The sequence below is a fragment of the Pseudorasbora parva genome, chromosome 14 (assembly GCF_024679245.1).
Source record: "Pseudorasbora parva isolate DD20220531a chromosome 14, ASM2467924v1, whole genome shotgun sequence".
Lineage (NCBI taxonomy): Eukaryota > Metazoa > Chordata > Actinopteri > Cypriniformes > Gobionidae > Pseudorasbora > Pseudorasbora parva.
The window spans coordinates 14,420,882-14,438,848 of record NC_090185.1 but is presented as its reverse complement, the minus strand read 5'-3'; the positions used below and the strand labels follow the sequence as shown (position 1 = coordinate 14,438,848).

At 35.8% G+C, this 17,967-nt stretch overlaps 2 protein-coding genes across 3 annotated transcripts in view; both read right to left on the bottom strand.

Annotated features, from left to right (window-relative positions):
* cacna2d2b (calcium channel, voltage-dependent, alpha 2/delta subunit 2b) overlaps nt 1–5,742 on the bottom strand; it is a 35,183-nt gene extending 29,441 nt beyond the window's left edge. For both annotated transcript variants that reach the window (XM_067415554.1, XM_067415556.1), the window contains exons 1-2: nt 5,437–5,742; nt 501–582 (exon numbers count right to left, since the gene is read on the bottom strand). In XM_067415554.1, coding sequence (XP_067271655.1) covers nt 501–582; nt 5,437–5,534 — 180 coding nt within the window. In that variant the 5' untranslated portion in view covers nt 5,535–5,742. The remainder of the gene's footprint in view (nt 1–500; nt 583–5,436) is intronic.
* Nucleotides 5,743–7,667: 1,925 nt separating this feature from the next.
* The window catches only part of LOC137040136 (NLR family CARD domain-containing protein 3-like), a 129,288-nt gene continuing 118,988 nt past the window's right edge, over nt 7,668–17,967 (bottom strand). Inside the window, exons 29-31 of the mRNA XM_067415551.1 lie at nt 9,365–9,526; nt 9,073–9,203; nt 7,668–7,864 (exon numbers count right to left, since the gene is read on the bottom strand). Coding sequence (XP_067271652.1) covers nt 9,080–9,203; nt 9,365–9,526 — 286 coding nt within the window. The 3' untranslated portion in view covers nt 7,668–7,864; nt 9,073–9,079. The remainder of the gene's footprint in view (nt 7,865–9,072; nt 9,204–9,364; nt 9,527–17,967) is intronic.

Sequence of the window (17,967 nt, the reverse complement as noted above, 5' to 3'; positions counted from 1 at the left end):
GTATTAGCTCAGGCTCAGGATGGTTCAGAAGAATTGTATTTTGGCTTTATTTCATAATCTCAACTCCAGAGGTTCTCATCAGAAGACCGTTATTAGAAACATCTTTATCTCAAATAATAACAACATGATGATGATGACCGGACAAATAACACAACTACAAAGGTGATGTCGCCTGTATTGATCATCAGCACTGAAGCGTTCTGTCTACAGCGCTGTGGCATTCTGGGTAAATGAATGACTTTAGCATCAGAGGGGCGAACCATCTGTTCTCTCTCAGTGATGTGAGCAGACACACACACACACACATAGAGCTTGAGGAGGCTTTCAGACGCTGCAGCCTCTCAGTGGTGGAATGACAGGATCATTATATTCTCCAGCACGGATTTTGCAGGAGTGTGTCGGCTCCTCATTGTTTGTGGGTGTTTTTCATGCGAGCCAGACCCACAGTAACGAGCACACGCTTGACAGAGATACTGGAAAAGCCACACACACTGTCTTACCCCCTTCAGTTGCTGAGCGCCGCTGATGTGCTGCAAGACTCTGTCAATCTCCTGTTCAATGCGACGAGCCCAGTGCATGATCCTGCACAACACACACAACACAACCGTTACACAACAGAAGAAAAAAAAGGTTTTGCTGTAGATACAACAACAGACGTTAGTAATTTATATCAGTGTAGCTAAATATCATGGGCTGTATCCAAAATTGTTCCATATAAATCTTAAACAGGGCATTATTTAAGAGGATAGCCTTTTGGAGTGGTGTCTGGAATAATAGTGGACGTTATTGAGTGCACTCGTTCTATCCCACATTGCACCGCAATAACAAGTGTACAGCCGATGTGTGCTCAACGGCTGTCCGAATTCACTCACTCTTTTTCATTCACTCTTTCAAGTGAACTGTATTAATGGACGAACATGGGGAATTTTGAATGAGGGTTTAGAAAGCGATTTCAGATTAAGCCCTTTTTTTCCTTTTTTTTCCTGGAAATTCAAAAGGAATTGATTTGTTTGGATCGTTGTGGGAGAAAAAAAAGTGTTGAAAAGTTGTGAAATACTGCATAAGTCCTTTATTAATTAAGAATAAAAATAAAACAAATAAATTCAAATTGTCACAATCGATTATTTTCTTAAGCGGTCAATTATTTTCAAACTGATTTTTTGTGATAATAATAATAGACATAAGCAAATAATAGCTTTTAAAATGACTTAAAATACATATATAATAACAATGAGGCAATAATAAAAAAGTATTAAAAGCAAGTAATCATATGGTTTTATAGAACAGCACTGTTGAAATGCTTAATAAAATATACATAATATAAACAATCATCTGATGTACATTATGTATTTTAACAAATGGTGTTGTTACACTTTACAGCAGATCAAATCCTTGTTTAATATTGTTCAAGTAACTTTTAATTCAGATGTTTTAATATTTGGCAACTTTATAATAGAAATGCTACAGCCATAGGAATTTCTTGAACGCAAATATATGTGGACATCAAAACATCTAAACTAAGAGCAAAGGTTTAAACTTTTATTTTGAAATCACAATGAACACTTTGAGAAAACTATTGATGTATTCTCCTGTGTTGGCATAGGTTTATAAATTATTGACCTTACAAATATGATGAGAAGGTGCACATTGTGTTCCCAGAAGAACGTTATAAGCAACTTAAACTCAGAGCATATGCAGAGATGGAGTTTGAGACACGTTTGACTCATGTGAATGATAACAGTTCATATGGAGCAGCATTTACTGTGAACAGAGCTGCTCGGAGACGCACATAACTTACAGGTATATATATATATATATATATATATATATATATATATATATATATATATATATATATATATATATATATATATATATTAAACCCGCAGGTCATATATTTATTTGTTTGAATCACAGCCTTTGTGAATTCACCATAGCACTATGCTATAGTATGCTTTAAATTGTTTTGTACAATGTGCCGCCTTATAAAATGGTCTAAAAATGCATTTCATGGATTTCCATTTGTGGCCACCTCAGGTAATTTGCCGGTTACTCAATATGGGTAAATTTAAAATCGAGTAATGACAATTATTGAAGGAATCGTGACAGCCCTAAAAAAATGTGTTATAATCCCCATGCAGACAGACCTCTATTTTGAACTGGAGACTTTCACACAATTGTTGCCATCTTATGTCTCAGTTTATCGAGTGTAGTGAAAATTGCCAGCTCAGAGGACTTCGTACATTGTAATAATAGACGATTTTTTCATCTGACAAAAGCTAATATCCAGGTAAGATAATAAACTTTAACCAATTCAAATATGGATTGTCAGATTTGATCGTAAAATAAATCTTCTCAGGATGATACAAACCTGGGCTCTGCAATATCACCTGGCTGAATGTACAACACGGCTTTCCAATTCTATAAATTTGATTACAAAATAACAAACAATAAGTAATATTTTAGGTGATCTTTAATGTGGCGTGGCAGATCTCTGTGCTGCCTCAGTTCAAAAAGCTTGTGAACCGATCTGTGTTCCTCTTTATTACTAGTTATAGCACTAAATAAACATGCATGAACATCAGAAGGTATGTCGAGAGATACAGTACGGCTTACTAAAATGTATACTGTCTCATGTAATCATTCAATGAGTGTTTCAACCACGGAAAGACGTGAATAAAACAGCATGTGAACAATATGCCACAGAAAGCCATTCAATGACCATTAGCATCTTATCTAGAAAAAATTACTCTGGACAGGAGCAATTCATGTCTAACTATATTACAGTTATTATAGTTTTACTCTTATATCATTAAAAATATTGTAACATTATTATAAAAAATATTTGAATTGCATAAGAATGAGTTGTTAATTGTAACCTTTAAAGGTGCAGTGTATGATTTTTAGCAGCATCTAGCGGTGAGGTTGTGAATTGCATCCCCCAAAGTTCACCCCTCCCTTTGTGAGCAGATAGAGAAGCTACGGTGTCTGACACAGGACAAAAATGTTGTTGTTGTAGAGAGCAGAGAGTGACTAGCGCAAGGGCTCCTTTAGAAACATGACGATGCAAAATGACGACTTCACTGTTAGGGGAACCGTGGTGTATGGAGATAGAAATGGCTCATTCTAAGGTAATAAAAACATAACGGTTCATTATGTAAGGTCTTTATACTCCACTGAAAACATAGTTATGTATATTATATTGCATTTCTGTCAATAGATCCTCCTAAATACTACACACTGCACTTTTAATAATAATACCAGCTGACATGTTTCCCTGTATGTTAACAGCATTAGAGAGATTTGTGTCCTCTACTGTACCAGATATTAAGCCAAATGAATTGATATTGAATCAAGCCCCCTCCCCCCATTATTCTCACTCAAAGCTGAACACTGCCGCATACATATTATGTTATATGAAAATATTAACACGTTTTCTTTCTCTGCAACACTGGAATGTACAGTGTGATGTCAACATCTTTTGTTAATAAATACATTTTCAGTGACCTCAGCTGACCTGTCCTCATTCGTAGGCCTACAACACACAGTGTCAGTGACAGAATATGATATAATATCCTCCCAGTCGTCTAAACCGATCAATATAATCAATGCGCAGAATGTGATGCGTTTATACTGTCCACAAACACAGGCTACAAACAAGCCGTGCCTCTCAGCGAAACAGCCCTGATCTACAGATGCTGATGAATTATTTAACATCTGTGAGGTCTCGTTCAGCACACGCGGGTCCGTTCTGCTTCATTAAACCGTCCTGTTGAAGAACAGCATGTACGGCTAAATCATAACCCTGCAGTCTGATCATAAATATCACCTGTTTCCACGACAACAGAACAGATCTGCAAGTGATTACAGCCCGATTGCAGTTATGTTATATTATGTAAGTTTGGTTTGTTTAGCAATAGCTTGCCTTGAATCTAATTAAATTATAACTGTCAATTAACACGAGGAGATCATAACGAGCGAACGCTTGGAGAAATCTCTACGGGTCCAGCATTTAATAATCAGCATTAACTGAGAGGATGAGTTGAGTTTGGGGTGCACAATATATCAGTAAATATTTAAAAATTGTTTATTATTGGTAGCAGAAGCAAAATGTCAAAGTTTGTTTTTGGTAAAACCCTTAAAACGTTTTTTAAAATTCATACTTTTTGTTTTAAAACACTTCAAATAGTAAACATTTATATCAGCCATCATATCGGTTACATATTATTTGGATAATTATTGGCATACTGACTGCTTATAGCTGAAATGTCGACTTTACATTCTTTGTTAAAGTATAGGCCCCTCATAGACGAGATTCCATTATTCTTGAGGAACTCAGTAAGATTTCAGTCTGCACTTTCCATCTCAGCTGCCATAAACACACACACACACACACACACTGGTTCACTGCACGTTTAGCAGCATGCGTTACACAATATGTAAAGGTGAGAGTGTATCAGGGTGTGTGTCAGTGATTCAGGCGATCTGATGCACTCTTAGCATCTGATCTGAGCATGCCCAGAAACACACACACACACATAAGAAATCTTCCATGCTGCCTATTACCTGACACACACTCCCTAGAGACAGACAGAGATACAGGGAAATGAGGGGATGTTGTGACCCACATTCACATTACAGAGAAAGAAGACTGTGAGCAGATAGATAGATAGATAGATAGATAGATAGATAGATAGATAGATAGATAGATAGATAGATAGATAGATAGATAGATAGAAATTACTTTGAGATGTTCTAAGAATTATTGAGCCAGTGTATAATCTCAAATCACTGCTGATAGATTATTATATAAAAAGATCATTATAATGCATTCAAACTAACACTAACCCTATAAGAAAATATCTTCTTTTTAGAATAAATTATTAGAAATTAAATATATTAATTTTCTTTTATTTATATAAAATAAAATATCACCAAAGGCAAGTGTTGCCATATATAGCTCAATTCTGGGGGACAAATTTGTCCCCAAACTATGACTTGGTAAACACGCATTTACTCTATACACATATGAACAAGAAGTTTATTTCGACATTATATTCCAGTGTTAGTTTTTCCCATGTGTACATTTGTGGAAAATAATAAAGCGTAACGTTAAGAAAATATGCGTTACATGTAGCCTATGTTGTGGGTTTATTTCTTACATGTATGTGAGTGAAGCTTTGTATAATGAAGAAATTAGTATTTCTTTAATGTAGCGTGGTGGAGCACTTCGTGTAATGTTGTGGAAATTAATATGTTATACTGTTGTGGAAATTACCATTTCTTACGAGTAACGTTGTGGAAATGAACATTAACCAGTGCTGTTTAGCGTTCGTTACGTGTAATGTTGTGGAAACGAGCGTGTCTTATCTAATACAGTGGGAACGAGCGATTATTTTGTGTAATGCTGTGAAATTGTGAGTGTTTGTTTCTTACGTGAAATGCTGTGGAAATGTGAGCGCGTCCACTGCGGTCCACGATCCGCTGAAAATCACCATCATCAGCAGCAGACACGCGTGAGCCCATCTCGCCATTTTCCATGAATACACTCCAATCCAGCCGCGCAAATATCCTCAAGGTTATCCAGGAGCGCAGAATATCCAGATACGACGCAGTAGTAGACGCTCCTTTTGTCTGAGGAGTAGTAATTAAGTGGAATGAAGAGATGTCGGTGGGCGAAAGATGCTGCGCGTGATGATACTGCCGTGCACGCGCGCCCGTGACACCCCACAGATCTGCGCGCGATCCCATTCATTTCCCGAACACAAACCTCGTTATCAGAGAAAACATTTTCACATAATGAGCAAAGAGAAAACACTACAACACAAACCTCACATCGAAAATAAAACTAATGGAACTTTAAATTACCTTTTTTAATTCGTGGAAGAATTTGTTAATGAGGAAATATCTTTGTTTCATCAAGTCTTATGTCAATAGCTATCTCTTTTTATTCGAAGTTAGTTAGCCTCTGGCTTCCTCTTCTTATACGAACGAATCGATTAAGTGAATTCGTAGAAGTGAATTAAACATAGAATGAATTCATGTTGATTGGGGCACTTTATTCCAAATCATCTCAATGGCAAAAATGTTTTCTAATTCATCTGCATAATTCTCTAATAAACATAATTCATTCATTACACAATGTACACTTGTAGAAAAGTAGAAAATAAATCAGGTTACCACTTTTTAGTGTACTCTTATAAATTATAACTTGTGAACCAACTGCAATATTATCTGTTTCAATTCAAGATACTGCAAAATATCAATAAAAAAACTGATCTGGAAAGTTGAAAAATTTCTGAAACCATGAACTTTTCAAACACAATAAAATTGATCAGGTTTTCAACTTTATATATTCAATATGTCAATACATATTACAATACAATACAATAGCAAAAGTGAAGATTATAATCACTAAATGAAATGAGTCATGAGATTTGCATCTAGCGGGAGAGAAAGCAACAACTTCAAAAGAGGAGGATGATTGATAAATGAATGCTGTGAACTGGTAAATACTAAAGCTTAGTTAGTCTGGTATGGGAAAAGATACTATTGTCATCATGTACAGGGTATGCTGTACCAAACACAAAGACGTTCTTATTAGGATTTTTTTTTTCCAGCATTGTTAAGGATAACTAATATTTATTTTTCTTGCCTGCAACATTTATATGATTTTGATATATCTGTCCCCAACACTTGGGGCAAAGTTAGTGTGTCTGAATATAACAAAAGTTGTCCAGTTTTGTTATAACCTAATGATTTGCGCAACTAGTTGAAGTATAAAGGAATCCAAATGTGCTTTTACAAAGTAACAGATAATTATTCATATGAAGAACCAATCACATTGTAATTAATGGAATGAATTATGTCCCCTTTCCCATGCTCCTATCCTGTATAAACTGTTGTACTCTTTTTGTCAGGGGAATTCTCTGAAATTGGTCCGAGATCCTCCAGGCCAAGATTAAAGCATATTCAAAGGGATGGTCTGATTACTGCTGTGCAGCAGGCTAGAGAGCATTAGAGATCTTGCTTCTATTCTCAAGTGATAGTGTTTAGTGAAGCACTAGAGATTTTATTTCCATTCCCAAGTGATAGAAGGAGAACACTAGAGACCTTATTCCCAAATGATAGTGTTAATAAGGACAGATACGTCGTCCACAGATACGTCGAGTCTAAATTTGTAGTTGTTGGAATGTTACTTTGGATGTATGTAATGTAATAGGTTACAGATTACAAGTTACCCTATTTAAATTGTTATAAGTAGTGTAAATATTAATTTATTGAAGTAATGTAATTGATTACATTTGATTACTTTTCTGAATTTCTAATAAAATGTTTTCAAAATTGAATCACTTTCAAACATTTACGCCACCAGTGTACTCCATATAATATTCAGAATAACCCCCTTTGCAATCGGTAACATTTTTATAAGTAACTGTAATTTAATAAACACATTTTTCAGTAACTGTAAAAGATTATTTACATTTATTTAGTAATTACATTACTGTACACAACTCTGTTACATGTAACTTGTCGCTCCCCAACACTGGGGTCGGAAACACCATGTTAACTTATGTCAGGTGCTTAGGGGAATTTCTACCACAGTATATAAAGTGTATATTAAAGTGTATATAAAGTGTATATAAAGTGTATATTAAAGTGTATATAAAGTGTATATAAAGTAGATAAAATGTAAAACATACAAAAATTCCAAAATACATTGTAATAAAGAAACATAAAAATGATGTATTGATTTAAAACTGTATATGTAGCCTATTGTGAGGCCATTATATTTTCAGGCCTTGTACTGAATACTCCACCTAGTCTAAACTCTCACCACACTCCTCTTCCTCCTCTGTTCCACCTGTAAATAAAACAAAATGATTTATGAATACTAAACTAACATAAATGAATGTATTCTTATGTATTAATCAGTATTAATAATAATACATAAAAGCTAGTATAACAAACTTTACATTTGTAAAAGCATTGGTACTTGAAACTATTTAAAGCTGCAGTCCATTTTTTTTTTTTTTGTTAAAAATGATCCGAAAACAATTTGAAAGCAAGTACATAACCAGCAGTGTTCAAAATTATCTCCTTACCTTAGCTCGATTCACAACGGTAAGCTTGAAATAATGTATTATAATTTGAGTGGTACAGGACAGATGGCGGATCATTTAGAGCTTTTTCTCAAGCAGCTGGAATAATTAAATGTATCATTTTGATGGCGGATTGTAATCCAGAAAGGTCCAAACGACAATCATCAGTAACAACTAGAGATTCACCCTTAGTCAAAAGCAAAAGATTAGACTATATGGAATCTAAAGGTAATGCTAATACACACTAAATACAGTAGTCACGCAATGCGGATGTTGTTAACACTAACAATTTGAGAACAAAGTATAAAATAATAATAATAATATGCTAGGTTTGATGTGACATGAGCTAAGTGATCATTAGATTTAATCACTGATTTATTGAAATGCTTTTTTCCCTCAGTTGGTCTGAACAAAAGTGGCAGACATGTTACTTTTTTGGTGAAAATTCTTATTTGGTCATACTTCGAAGAAGTAGAACCTGTGATTCTGAAGTACAGTATCCACACCGATGCGGTGACTGACAGCCACACATACTCCTCAAAACATTAGATTCATCCGCGCTGAGGTGTCATGCCGATGCATAACTCAAGTAAATATGGTAATTCCGCAAATAACTGCATTTGCAGGTTTCAAACAGAGATGGCGACAAAAGAGGCTATACTTACGGACTGCAGCTTTAAATTTGTTATCAAATAAATGAATATGTGTATCAATGCATTGAATTCATAATATATAGAATAGGTTTTGAACAGCGTTTGTATTTATGAATTTCTGTTCTGTTCTGGCATCATCTCATTAAAAAATCCTGTTCTGACTGTTTGCCAAGATTTAAAACTTATAGATTGTTAAAAAAATGTGTGCTGATATTCACAGTTGTCAGTTTATGTACGGATATAATGTACATCTAAGATGCAGGTATACAGACAACACATCATCACATACATATACAGCTTTTCTGTTGATCCCTCACCTGATGTTCACTGGTCCTGTACTGTTGGTTTCACAGGCGCCTGAGCTTTAGAAAAGGACGTAATCCATCCACCAATGCTACCAATGAGGTTTACACCAGCTCGCCAGCTAAACCAATGATCTCTCTCTAGGCTGTAAGAAGGAGTCAGAAGAGAAAATAAGCAGTGATGGGTGGAACAAGTTTGAGTGAAAAAGTATAACATTATATTAACATAAAATACCTGTAATCAGAATACTTCCTGTTTGTCTGTTGGTTTTAGCACATCAGCGTGAAACAAAATTTGTTTACTAACCTCAGGTTACAATTGGAGTCTCGTAGTATGTCAATGAGCTGCTCTTTTGAGTCTCCAATGTTATTTTTACTCAGATCAAGCTCCTTTAAAAACTGCAGTGCTTTTGTGTCACCCAAATACTGGGCCAAAGAAGAAACATCTGTAATGCCACAGTCATTTAGACTGGAAAGAAACAAACAGAAAAAGAGAGTTTTCACCCAGAGTTTGACATTAACTTTTAAGCCATGCTTATATTTACCACGAAAAATAAAAGCACAAGTGTCAGGGGTAGAAGGTTCTTCTGGTACACATACATTCTGCAATTTATAATTTTTTTCTCTAAATGTTCTTTTTATCTCATTTCAGTCAAAACACTTTTGCACTTAATGTTCAGTGCTCTGTCTGGCTCTCTGTCATTTGTTAATTTTTGGACCCTGCTTTCACTAGAGTGCTATCACAAAATTACTAAAGTGAAGAATTTTCCAGAAATATACTGTGAACTCTTCATGAAAGATGAAGTGTTTTGGTTTGAACTGTTTTTGCTTAAAAATTTAAATTTTGCTTAAGTTATTGCTAAACATTTTGATTTTGTATGTAAATGTTCCTCACCTCAATCTCTCTAGTTTACAGTGTGAATCCTTCAGTACGTCACATAAGTGCTTCACTCCTGTGTTTTTTAGTTCATTTCCACTCAGGTCCAGCACTCTCAGGTGTGATGGGTTTGATTTCAGAGCTGAAGTCAGGATGAGACACTGAGTTTCTGTAATACTGCATCCACACAGACTGAAGATAGAAAGAGAAAAGAACAATGGATTAGATCCTGAGTAAACGCCATAGAGTCACTAATATATCACCAAACACCTGGAAACTTAATTGTAAGACCATTAACCAAAACAGGACAATTCCTAGGATTTGAGGATACTAGTTACAACTCTATGTAGGGTTAGTAGTATAACCAGAAAAAAACTGAGTCATCAAAGTTTGCATTTTATCAACGCAGATTAAGATATAGTTTCAATATAGTCCGTTTAATTTTTTTTTTTCAATGGGTTATTTTCACATTCTTAATGTGAGAAAATCATTTACATTTTAGTTTGAGTTTAGTTTACCATCACTAAATGCACTAACTTTTAATTATTAAAAGTATATTAAGTAACAAGTACCATTAGTTTTGTAAAAACTATGCAAATGTCAAAATATAGTTTTAAAGTTTAACGGTCTTTCTACTGATACACATGATGAACTTTAATCACACAGTAACTGCTGTACAGTATAATGTTACTCACTGTAGTTTTTCCAGTTTGCATTGTGGGTTCATCAGTAGATCACTTGAGTTTTTCACTCCAGAGTCTCCTAGTTGAATTCCACTCAGGTCTAGCTCTCTCAGGTGTGATGGGTTTGATTTCAGAGCAGAAGTCACAGCAGAGCAACCTTCACCTGTCATATCACAGCCTCTGAATCTAGACGGAGAGATACATTTATAGCATCTTCATGACAAACAAACTTTATATGTATGAGATTTATATTGAACTTTACAACATATTGAGTATAAAGGCTGAGATACTGAGCATTAAAGTCCTTTTCTACTCAGGTGTAAAAAGAAGTTCAAATCAGCTGAGCAGCCGTATACTGATGCAAATATTTAGATGCTGCCCGGCTGGGTGTGGTGTTTTAGAGGAGCATTTAAATATGTGACTCCAGAACAGATTACAGAATCATGCTCTGCTCCTGAAAGTTTGCACTGGCGAGCTGTTTTAAAGCACCAAAACAAACTCAAGATTTTGTCCGAAATGGCATCACACCTGTTTTTTTATTTTATTTTACTTCAAGCATATCGTGGCCTTAAAATGCCTGATTTAAACTGTTTAAGTGATTTTAAAGGGGTCATGACATGATAAATACAATTTGCCTTTGCCTTTGACATACAGTGGGTACAAAAAGTATTCAGACCCCCTTAAATGTTTCGCTCTTTGTTATATTGCAGCCATTTGCTAAAATAATTTAAGTTATTTTTTGTCTCATTAATGTACACACAGCACCCCAGAAAAAACACATTATTGTTGAAATTTCTGCAGCTTTATTCAAAATGAAAAACTGAAATATCACATGGTCCTAAGTATTCAGACCCTTTGCTATGACACTCATATATTTAACTCAGTTGCTGTCCATTTCTTCTGATCATCCTTGAGATGAGATGAAGGTTCTACACCTTCATTTGAGTCCAGCTGTGTTTGATTATACTGACTGGACTTGATTAGGACAGCCACAAACCTGTCTATATGAGACCTTACAGCTCACTGTGCATGTCAGAGCAAATGAGAATCATGAGGTTAAAGGAACTGCCTGAAGAGCTCAGACACAGAATTGTGGCAAGGCACAGATCTGGCCATGGTAACACAAATAACAAATCTGCAACACTTAAGGTTCCTAAGAGCACAGTGACCTCCATAATCTTTAAATGGAAGACGTTTGGGATGACCAAAACCCGTCCTAGATCTGGCCTACCGGCCAAAATCAGGGGAAAAGAGCCATGGGAAGAGAGGTAAAGAAGATACCAAATAACCCAAAAATACTCAAATAACACTGTGGCTGCAGATGTCCAGAGATGCAGCTGGGAGATGGGAGAAAGTTGTAGAAAGTCAACCATCACTGCAACCTTTCACCAGTCAGGGCTTTATGGCAGAGTGGCCCAACGGAAGCCTCTCCTTAGTGCAAGAAACATGAAAGCCAGCATGGAGTTTGCTAAAAACCAACTGAAGGATTCCAAGATGGTGAGAAATAATATCCTGGTCTGATGAGACTAAGATATAACTTTTTGGCCTTATTTCTAAGTGGTATGTGTGGAGAAAACCAGGCACTGCTTATCAACTGTCCAATATAATCCCAACAGTGAAGCATGGTGGTAGCAGCATCATGCTGTGGGGGTGTTTTTCAGCTGCAGGGACAGGACGACTGATTGCAATCGAGGGAAAGATGAATTCAGCCAAGTACAGGGATATCCTGGACGAAAACCATCTCCAGAGTGCTCAAGACCTCAGACTGGGCCGAAGGTTCACCTTCCAATAAGACAATGACCCTAAGCACACAGCTAAAATAACAAAGGAGTGGCTTCACAACAACTCTGTGACTGTTCATGAATGACCCAGCCTGAGCCCTGACTTAAACCCAATTGAGCATCTCTGGAGAGACCTGAAAATGGTTCTCCGCCAACATTTACCATCCAACCTGAATGAACTGGAGAGGATCTGCAAGAAGGAATGGCAGAGGAACCCCAAATCCAGATGTGAAAAAATTGTTGCATCTTTCCCAAATAGACTCATGGCTGTATTAATAATAATAAAGAACAGACAGAACTCCGGGCTTAAATACACAGGGATGGTAATTAACAGAAAAAGAACCAGGTGCGTAACTGAATTGGAAACCAAGGAAACAAACAAGGAAAAATAAATCGGGTAACAGGAAAACCAAACTAAAATACTATGAAACTAAACAACCCTGACAGTATGTGAATGTTACTGACCTCAATCTCTCCAGTTTACAGTGTGAATCTTCCAGTGCGTCACATAAGTGCTTCACTCCTGTGTTTTCTATTTTATTTCCACTGAGGTCCAGCTCTCTCAGGTATGATGGGTTTGATTTCAGAGCTGAAGTCAGGATGAGACACTGTTTCTCTGTGATACTGCATTCACACAAACTGATGACAGAAAGAGAAAAGAAATGGCTCAGATCCATGTTATGTACATGTTTGAAAGATCATGATTAAATGACAATACACTTATACAGCACCAAAATAAGTAAAAACGTAATTATATGACCATAAACCAATAAAGGAGCATAACTAGGATTGAGGATACTAGTTACAACCCATGTCTGAATCCACTGGACTCAAAAAATTTGTGCATTTTATAGAAAGTGCAGTGCTATATAGGGGCGGCAGTGGCTCAGTGGTTCATGTAGGTTGTCTACAAACCAGAAGGTTGGTGGTTCAATCCCCGGTTCCACCTGACCAAGTGTCGAAGTGTCCATGAGCAAGACACCTAACCCCAGCTGCTCCCGACGAGCTGGATGGCGCCTTACATGGCTGACATCGCCGTTGGTGTATGAATGGGTGAATGTGAGGCAAAAATGTAAAGCGCTTTGGATAAAAGCGCTTTATAAATGCAGTCCATATATATGTATATAGATGCAACTTGGACCTTGTTTTCTTAAAATAAATAACTAAACAATAAACTTTAACACAGTAAGTACTGTACAGTAGAATGTTACTAACGCTAGTATTTCCAGCTTGCACTGTAAATTCATCAGTAGATCACATGTGTTTTCAACTCCAAAGTCTCCAAGTTTATTTCCACTCAGGTTCAGCTCTCTCAGGTATGATGGGTTTGATTTCAGAGCTGAAGTCAGAGCAGAACAACACTCATATGTCATATCACAGTATCTTAACCTAGATAGGGAGAAATGAGACAAGCAATTCATTAGGTTTCATTTAAATACCATCTTTTTCATGTACACTCCTGGGCAAAAACCTTGGGCTAATGCCAAAATGGTTAAACACTAAGCTTTCAATCGTTTTAACCACAAATTATTGGTCAAGAAATGTGCAAAATTTAAGCAAATGTACTATTTAAAAAAAGCCATTGCTGTTTGAGGAAGACATCAAAGACATAACTAAAGGTGCTGTAATTACGTTTTTTTACTTATCGTAAGCATAAAAATACCATAACATGTCAGAATGTCTTTGTTTTGATCTGTGTAATACTGCACGCCACCAGTTTACCCAATAGTATTTCGACACCCCAGGTTTCCAGTTGGCGGAAAACATATCATTTTGCAAACCAGGTCAGAGATCGCAGATTCTACCCGACCTAAAAAGCCTCAGCATCCATCTAAAAATATCTATGAACGAGACCATATTAAAACTTATAAATCAACTAATCAATTTACAGTGTAACTTCCATTGAAAATGATTGTGCTCGCTCCTGTTGCGTGTCCTCAAGCTGGCAACCTGCATGAGCGTTGATTCTGAGGAGGAGGTGGAGGAAACAACACTCTCCAATATTTTGCATTTGGACTGCAGTAACCATTTCAACCACTAGCATGTTAATCCTGCATACCACACCTTTATGTTTTTTGCAGTTTATGGGAAGTTTGATTCAGAGTAGTTCAGCAGAGATGTGTGAACTAATGTATCACAATGAAACATGAGTTTCACGGTAAGCATCCAGAGTGATGTCAGTGCGGTGAAATATAATAAGAAATGTATCTCTACCACAGTAAAGCAGGAAGAAGTGTCATTGTGTGGAAAGCCTTTTTAGCTGTGGGTATTGGTGAGCTGCTTCACTGTGAAAAGTCAGTTAATGCTTTGGAGTACAGGAGAATATTACAGAATGGCTTGCTTTCCATAATTAAAAAGTTGTTTTCAAAAGTTATTATTTTTAAACAAAACAATGTCCCAAATTGCAAAGACAACTATGAAGCGGCTTGAGAATAAGTCCATCAGGGCCATGTTTTGAGCTGATTAGAGTCCAGATTTGGTCTTATATAAAACTCACATAAAACAACCTGGGAGACATTTTTCAACTAATAAATAGTTTGAAGCATTGACTCTTCTTCCTGTAAAAAAGCTGTCTGCAAGTTTACCCACTTAGCTTAAACATTAAAGACAACATAGGGAAATGCTACTCTAAGCTATGTTACTTTATATAAAGTATTTTTGCAATGCTTGCCAATTTGAGATGAAAATAACATTGAGATGACAGTTATAAAATACAACTATAAAATTTAAACTATATAGTGTATATAGTGTTGTATATTGTTCCTCACCTCAGTCTCTCCAGTTTACAGTGTGAATCTTTCAGTGCATCACATAAGTGCTTTACTCTTGTGTTTTTTAGTTCATTTCCACTGAGGTCCAGCTGTCTCAGGTATGAGTTTAAACGCAGAGCTGAACTCAGGAGGTAACAGTGTTTCTCTTTAATACTACATCCACACAGTCTGAAGACAGAAAGAGAAAGGACAGGGTCTCAGATATATGATGACCACCTTATTGATGAGCTACAAGCATATACATAAGGGATAATTTACATCCATCCTTTATTTATTGTAGCAGCAGATGCAAATCTCATAACATTTCTGCAAACAATCAGTACATCAAAGTATCAAATTCTTTAAATTAAACAATTCATTTCTAGTTAAAGAGACTTAATATAATAAATTGTGACTAATGAGGAAATACCAGAAAGTGCAGCTCCATAAATTATGTACCTTGAGCCCACTAAATAGTACACTTGAAATCACACAGTATTTGCTGTACAGTATAATGATACTAACTCTAGTTTTTCCAGCTTGCATTGTGGGTTCATCAGTAGATCACAGATGTTTTTCAGTCCAGAGTCTCCAAGTTTATTCCCACCCACATCCAGCTCTCTCAGGTGTGATGGGTTTGATTTCAGAGCTGAAGTCACAGCAGAAAAACCTTCATCTGTCAAATCACAGTATCTTAACCTACATTAGGAGAAATTAGGAAAACAAACTCTTCATTCTGTAAAGTTAACAAACGTAACATACAAACAGACAGAGAACAAGATTATCTTTTGTTCACCAGATAACAAAATACATCAATAAGGTAAATCATTTTCCACAATTTTAATGTGAACTCTTAACAACTGACAGAGTGTTAAGGCTGCAAGATCATAAAAGTTGTTCTTCCCTCAGGTGTAAAAGCGAGTTCAAATCAGCTGAGCAGCGGTATACAGATACAAATATTCAGATGCATCCCACACCACTGGTTAGTTTACACATTTACTTTACATCAAAAAAATAGGTATTATTGTATCACTGGGACAAATGTCTGTTGTTCTCAGCCACATTTTCATTGAGTAAAGTCTAAGAAGGTTCTGGTAAATTATGTGAAATATTCACTTCAGTGTGTTGAGTTGACAGTGTTTATCCTGCAGTAGAGTAGCAATCTGATTCACCCGTGTGTCTCCTAGTTTACGATCACTCAGATTCAGCTCTCTCAGGAGTAACGGGTTTTTACCCACTAATCGATTCACATACTGACAGGCTTCATCTGCAGCAGGACCCAAAAACCTGCAGAAGAGAAGAGGAAGCAGGATTTAAATCAGTTCTTAATATCCTTATTGTAATGGGAAAAAAACAGCTAATACTGAAGGGGGAAATCAAGTGTCAAATGATATATCTTAAATTTACTTTGGTGTAGCATTGTCTAAGTTAAATAATATTTCTATAAACAATTTGGCTACAAATAATTTATTTTGTATTATTTCATCATATATCACCTCAGTGTCTTTAGATTATAGTTTGGGTCCAGTAGTAACTCTTCAAGCTCCTTCACTCCTGATTGTCCAGGATCATTCCCTGTGAGATCCAGCTCTATTAGGTGTGAAGGGTTTGATCTCAGAGCTGAAGCCAGAGCTTTATAACCTTCTTCAGTGATACTGCAGTTTGAGAGTCTAGAAGAAGAATGCAAATGCAACATTCAGCGGACTAGTTTAATGCAAAAACTGTAAATCCCTAGTGGATTATATTTTATTCCTTGTACAAATTAATTGAAAGTTATTTGCAAATCAAAAACTAACAACTGAATATGGAGACAAACAAAAATAAAAACATTAAACAAACATTACTTTATCTTTGAAAAAATAAAGCTTGAAATTAATTTTTGTCTTTTCTTGGAGAATCATCCCATTCCTCCCAGTACAGCCCCATATATGGAAAAAAAATTCTCCTTGTGAGGTCCAAATTTGGTTTTGATTCTTTACATCTTGGTTGGGGTTGGGATTAGGGAAAGTCTATGACCAGTGACGTAGTGCAGATCCTCTGTAGAGATCACGTTCCAGGGAGGTTGGAGTCTTATGGGTTTGTAAAGATTCATTTGGAATGAGTAATTGATAAACATCATTTTCTTTTTGGGTCAACTATCTCTTTAAGCATTTTGCACACTGCCCAGATGATGGAAAATTGAAAATTCATAATTTGTCTATTTAATGTACATTCAAATTTATAACAAATAACACTTTCAGCTTTTTGTCTGTTAAAACACAACATACCTCAGTATCTCCAATTTACACTTTAAACTCTTCAGTCCAGTGCAGAGCAGCTTCACTCCTGAATCCTGCAGATTATTATTGCTCATGTTCAGCTCTTTCGGATTGGTATCAGATCTAAGAACGGCAGCCAGCGCTGAACAGCTTTTGTCTGTTAAATTACAACCATTTAGTCTACAAAGGAAATATATGACATAAAATTAGGTTGAATATAATACATTTTCTAAATGCAAATATTAAACATATTTTCTGCCTATTAAAAAACTATACTAATAAAACCTATAAAAACTGACCAATAAAATTATATTAGTTTTTTGATTTAGTGACAAACTTGCTAGATAAAACAAACTAGAATGTTTGAATACAAATATTAAGGATTGTAGCTCTAATAAAACAATAAATTATACATTTGAAAATGCTAGCTTTATCATGACTTGAGATTAAGAATCTGGGGGTTAATAATTTGAGCATTGAGGTTTCGTAAGAGTGTATATGCTCTACAGCAAAAGTTGAAGAGAAATGCATTACTTGAGTAAAAATAATTATGGACCACTG